Below are 5,705 nucleotides of genomic sequence, written 5' to 3' on the forward strand. Positions count from 1 at the left end.
CCACCGTGCATTGGGATCTCCCTTGAATAATAATTTATAAATACCGGAGATGTTCCCCATGATAAAATGTGCATGTGAGATCGGCGCGAGGAGCAGATCCGGACTCCTCTAACCCAATGGATATGGTTGGCGCCAAGAAATTTTGTTTCCCGCGAAAATGATATAGGGCGCGAAAGCCCCACATTCGGTTTAAGTACTATTCAGAATAACAGAAGAACTCGCCTAGAGCTCTTTCACATCCTCTCTTTCTCTCTCGGTGCTCGCTAGTCGCTACTACGCATTCTGGCCATGGCTACAGCGACAACCCTCAAAAGGAGAAGAACGCAAGCCCCAGCTCCTCTCTGTCCTCTGTCATTGACAGATATAGAGGAAGGTGAAAAAGATTATAGTGATGTCTATTGCGAGGAATGCCGGTCCGGTGATGCATCTGACGAGCTTCTCCTCTGCGACAAGTGTGACCGGGGGTTTCACCTATTCTGCCTCCGCCCCGTCCTTGTTTCGGTGCCAAAAGGGTCTTGGTTTTGCCCACCTTGCTCTCGCCATAAGAAGTTCAGAAGTACGCCTAATGGCTTATTGCATTTCTTTCCATATAATTTGTTTGTTTGTTTTTTTTTTTATTTGTGTATGTATTCACGTCAAAGGGCTAATGGATTTCGTTCTGATTTGCAGAGTTTCCTCTAATTCAAACTAAAATCATCGACTTCTTTCGGATTCAGAGGTCTTCGGAATCGACCCAGAAGCTGAATAACGGTATGGATCGTTTTAGTTGGATTCAATTTTCATAGGTTTTTGATTTTTGTAAAAAGTTCTGGATGGATGGACTGACTGGAATGAGTTGCTTTAGATGTTAGGAGGAAAAGAAAGCGCGTCGGAAGTTTAGTGATGTCCAAGAAGAAGAGGAAACTTTTGCCGTTCAATCCCACCGAGGATCCTGCAAGAAGATTGGAACAGATGGCATCTTTGGCAACGGCATTGACAGCGACCGGTACGAAATTCAGCAATGAGCTTACTTACATGCCCGGAATGGCTCCCAAATCTGCAAATCGGGCAGTTTTTGAGCAGGGAGGAATGCAGGTAAAAGTTGATAGGTGTCACGGATTTATTTTATGCACAAACATGAATAGTTGGATTCAGCCACCTTGCTTCCTGAGTAGTGAGTCCACCCAATTTGTTGGGAACATTCAAACTACAATAATCTCCGCCGCCCTACTGGGACGAGCAAAATTTGCTACCACCCACAGTTTTCAGTTCACCGGACAACAGGCAATCAGATAAATTCTGACTCCACCATGTCTGGTTGAACCAACTTTGGATGCTATAGATACCTTGGAGAGACCTATTATATAAAAGTACAACAATGCACGACTGGAATTTGACACTGGCTAGGAACTAAATTAAGGTAAATTACGTCAATTGTCTTCACATAGTCAGATCACAAATAAAGAATACTAACCAGTGTATTATATTATATTAGTATTTCGTTAAGCAATTATAGTGATCGGTTAAATTTTATATTTTTTTTTTGAGGAGAATTGACGAAGATTTTATTAAGCAATTATAGTGACCGGTTATAGTTTTCTTCTCATATATCTGTTTGTTACTTCGAGTTAAATCTCTGAGAAATCATGCATTCAGGTCTTGTCACGAGATGATGCCGAGACATTGAATCTGTGCAAAAAGATGATGGAAACAGGGGAATGGCCTCCACTTTTAGTTGTTTTTGATCCCCAAGAAGGGTGAGTTCATATTTTTATTTGACAGGGATTCTCAGTTCTGTGAATTTTCCTTGCAGTTCTATTTTTCACTTTGAAATGTTGGCTTAGTGAGCTTACTGTCGGTACAGGTTTACAGTGGAAGCAGATAAATTCATAAAAGATTTAACGATAATCGCAGAATACACTGGGGATGTTGATTATTTGAAGAATCGTGAACATGATGATGGTGATAGCATGATGACCCTAGTTTCCGCTGCTAATCCATCGCAAAGTCTTGTCATATGTCCTGATAAGCGTGGTAACATTGCCCGCTTCATTAGTGGCATCAATAATTATACTCCGTAAGTTATCTCCTGTTTAGCATAAAAAATTTCTTCCCATTCATCAATAGTTTTGCCCCCATTTAATGGTTCCTTCATGGGTCTTCTACTTTCAAACATTCATCTGCTGGGATGATCTCACCTGTTTGATATATGGACTTTCTCTACACTGCTCGCATCTTCATGATTATATTCAAGTTACTGCAATTTGATTGAATTCAATGTTTTATATGAAGCAGGGATGGAAAAAAGAAGCAAAATCTGAAATGTGTGAGGTTTGATGTCAATGGAGAATGCCGGGTTTTACTGATTGCAAACAGAGATATAGCAAAGGGAGAGAGGTTGTATTATGACTATAATGGACACGAACATGAATATCCAACCCAGCATTTTGTGTAATTATTTGTACATTGGTTATACCACTGCCCAACTAAGCTCGCGGAAAAAAATGAATTAGTTTGGTAAAATGCCAACAAATGTTCTTTGAGGACATTCATCGTGTGCTGCAGTTCAAGCTTTGGAGATTCAATTTATCCAAATCAATCACTCATCAAACAGCACTAAGAGCTCAAGTGGGTGGAAAGTTCCCCCGATCGGTCATTGTATTGCCCACCGATTCTTGTTTTTTGTTGTATCTTTTTGTTAATCAAAGGTTCCTCATTCAAAAAGAAAAAGGATAAAATGAAGTTGGTTTCAACTTCAAAGAATTGCAAATTTTCCATTAAATTTAGAAGAGAATTGTTATTCATTTGTCTCTCTCTCTCTCTCTCTCGCCAGGTGTTACAACTTTTTCCTAGTGATTGTGAAGAGGATCAGTGATATCCGGAATGATTCCTTCGTGCGTTGGTATATTCGGTATATATTGTTTGTTACAAATTCAAGTTCGAATTCAGTATTTCTCTTATATTTATCTAATGTAAACTTAAAACAACCAATATCTGTTCACTTGATATGTCCCATTTGATTTGGACTCTTTGAGTTGTGACCGGTTGCGTTGTCTATAGGGATGGGCCAGAGCGTGCTGGGCTTCTCAATAATAGGAAGGTTCTGCCTCAAGGTGTCTTTCTTTCTAGCTTTCTTGGTTGGAATAGGGGAGATGGTGTCTTGTTTCAGGGGTTCATCTTCTAAACTACTATTAAGCATTAACATAAAATGCTAAAGGTCTAGCCTCCAATAACCAACCACCTGGCCCTAAGAGAGATTTCTCCAAAATGTTAAAAGCTGTCTGGTGTCTGGTCTTGTGGCCATGATTTTTATGTGTAGGGGTTCTTCAAGATGAATATTTTTGTTTCTTTTTTCTAAATATGCTATTTCATCTGAAAAGCAAAAGCAAATTCTTCAACACATGTTTTCTCAAAGAAAAGTGAACATTTTCAGTTTGATTACTTAAATTCTCCCCACTTTTGAGACTTACAAAAACATGCTTTCAAAAATAGAAAAAGAAATAGAAACATATTTTCATTTCCAGAAGTCTAACTTGTGTTGACACATAATGAAGTTTCTTGTTGGATCTTTTCTATTAGAAAATGTGTAAAAATAAAGTGTTTTTAAGTTTTCATATTTTGAGTTAATTATTATTTTATAAAATTAATTATATATTTCCATAAGCTTTTAAAATAAACATATTCTGAAGTTTTTAGCTTGCTCGGTTTCTCTTGAGAAAACTCGAAAAGACATCTTTTGTGTTAAACTTAAACATCCAGTCATCCACCGTTTGTAAAGTTGAGGTTTTCTTGTTCCTGTGTCCCACATTATTCAAGAAGACTTTGAGAGACTAATAAGGTTTCAACTTCTCTAGTTTTCTATAGTTTGATAGGCTTCTAACTAATGATTTACAATTCCTGGAATTGATAGAACCATTGTGCATCGTCAGAACCATCGCTTGGTCTCTAACTTATTTACATTTGAGTCCCAATGATGAAGAAGAAATCATAACAACATTAACTAGGTTCATTAAACATTAACATTTTTCCAAGGGTCCATTTGGTATGCGGGAATAGGGGTCTGAAATTGGAATCAGAATGGGCCATTCCAATGTCAACTGTCTGGTTGGGTGGAATTGTAATCCCATTCCCGTTTCTGGAGGAATGGCGGTTCCCCACTTGAGAGATGCTATTCCCCTCTCTTGTAAATAAAATCCTATTCCAATTTATTTCAATTCTTATGGGAATAGACCATTCTGATTCTGATTCCAACAGATTTTTTATTTCAATTCCAATTATGAACCAAATGGACCCTACTTTATTCTTCAATCATTTCATTTCCTTTGCATCAAAATGTCAAATTTCTTTAGAGTCTTGGAGCAGTTCACTGCAAGATATTAGCAGTCTAATTATGCCCATTTGTTTGAACAATGTAGGTAATTCAATTAAGGGAAAATTCCTGATTAGTACCATGTACTTTGGGCCTAGTGCCACTTTGGCCCCCGAACTTTAAAGTGCGACAATTTAGTATTTGAATTTTCAACATGTGCCAATTTAGTACCTACTATTAACCATTTTGTTAATCATTTGTTAAGTGACATTTGAGAAAACACAAATGCTCTTTGAGTGTTATCTAATTTTCTTTATCAACCATCCAAACATTGACAAAAAATGAACAGTCACAAATTTTTGCCTCTTCTATTCAAAAAAGTTGGTGTCACCAAAATGTTCATTGAGATGTGACCCCAACTTTCTTGAATAGAAGAAGAAAAAAGGATTTGGGACTGTTTATTTTTTGTCAATATTTAGATGATTGATAAAGAAAATTAGATGAGATTCAAAGGACATTTGTATCGTTTCAAATACCTTTAACAGATGGTTAACATTAGATACTAAATTGATACGTTTTGAAGTTTGGGTACTGAATTGTTATATTTTAAAGTTCAGGGGTCAAAGTAACATTAGGCCCAAAGTAGAGGATAGTAATCGAGAATTTTCCCTTCAATTAAGAGAAAAGCTCAGCTTGAGGAGAAGATGACAAACAATTAGCAATGGATTAGTGTAGTACAAAGGGCCTGGCCAATTGGACGAATGAATTGCATTCCACATTGTTGTAGTGACTAGACTAGTGACAATAAAACCCTGCGTTGTATAGATCTAAAACCTTTTCAGCTTTTCTCCCAAACTTTTGTTATTTGGTCCCGTTGGATCATGATATAAAGCGGTGCAGGTGGTCCATGGGGGCGCACCACTTAATCAATCATGGTACAACCCATGATATATATATTGATCTAATGGATTTCGATGGTGGTCCACTCACACTCACTTCGATTTTCAGCCCAAACTCAGCCAATGGATATACACGTGGCACACAGATCTTTGATCCCGTGGACTACTGCAGGGCGATCATACATCTTCATCGTGTATTAAGAACATCTCCTCATGATATACCAAAATTTTGATGTCATCATTAGAAAGATGTTCCCAATACATGGCGGGGATATTGTGTGGGACATTGTGGAGGACAATTTTGTGGGGGCTGATTTGAACTCTACTGCAAGGGAGGGGACAGAAAATAACTCTTGAGAGAGAGAGAGAGTCAAAAGGTCAGTGCGGGGCTGCGGGCTTGGGGCCTTGGGCTTGGATAATGCTGTTTGCTGTTTCTTAGATGGTTGGGTTGAGCCCACGAATCTCGAATATGACCTATCCATCTCTGAATTGACTATTGAGTGATGAAAGACTAATTT

General features: G+C 38.0%; 1 protein-coding gene across 1 annotated transcript; it reads left to right on the top strand.

The window, feature by feature from the left end:
* Positions 1-201: 201 nt before the first annotated feature.
* ATXR6 (TRITHORAX-RELATED PROTEIN 6) lies at positions 202-2,780 on the top strand. Its single transcript, XM_010254489.2, has 6 exons — positions 202-556; positions 670-750; positions 845-1,074; positions 1,636-1,736; positions 1,844-2,056; positions 2,275-2,780. Exons 1-6 carry the CDS (start codon positions 289-291, stop codon positions 2,432-2,434), a joined length of 1,053 nt encoding a protein of 350 aa, XP_010252791.1. The 5' UTR covers positions 202-288; the 3' UTR covers positions 2,435-2,780.
* The last annotated feature ends 2,925 nt before the right edge of the window (positions 2,781-5,705 follow it).

The sequence above is a fragment of the Nelumbo nucifera genome, chromosome 3 (assembly GCF_055504915.1).
Source record: "Nelumbo nucifera cultivar China Antique chromosome 3, China Antique-T2T, whole genome shotgun sequence".
Lineage (NCBI taxonomy): Eukaryota > Viridiplantae > Streptophyta > Magnoliopsida > Proteales > Nelumbonaceae > Nelumbo > Nelumbo nucifera.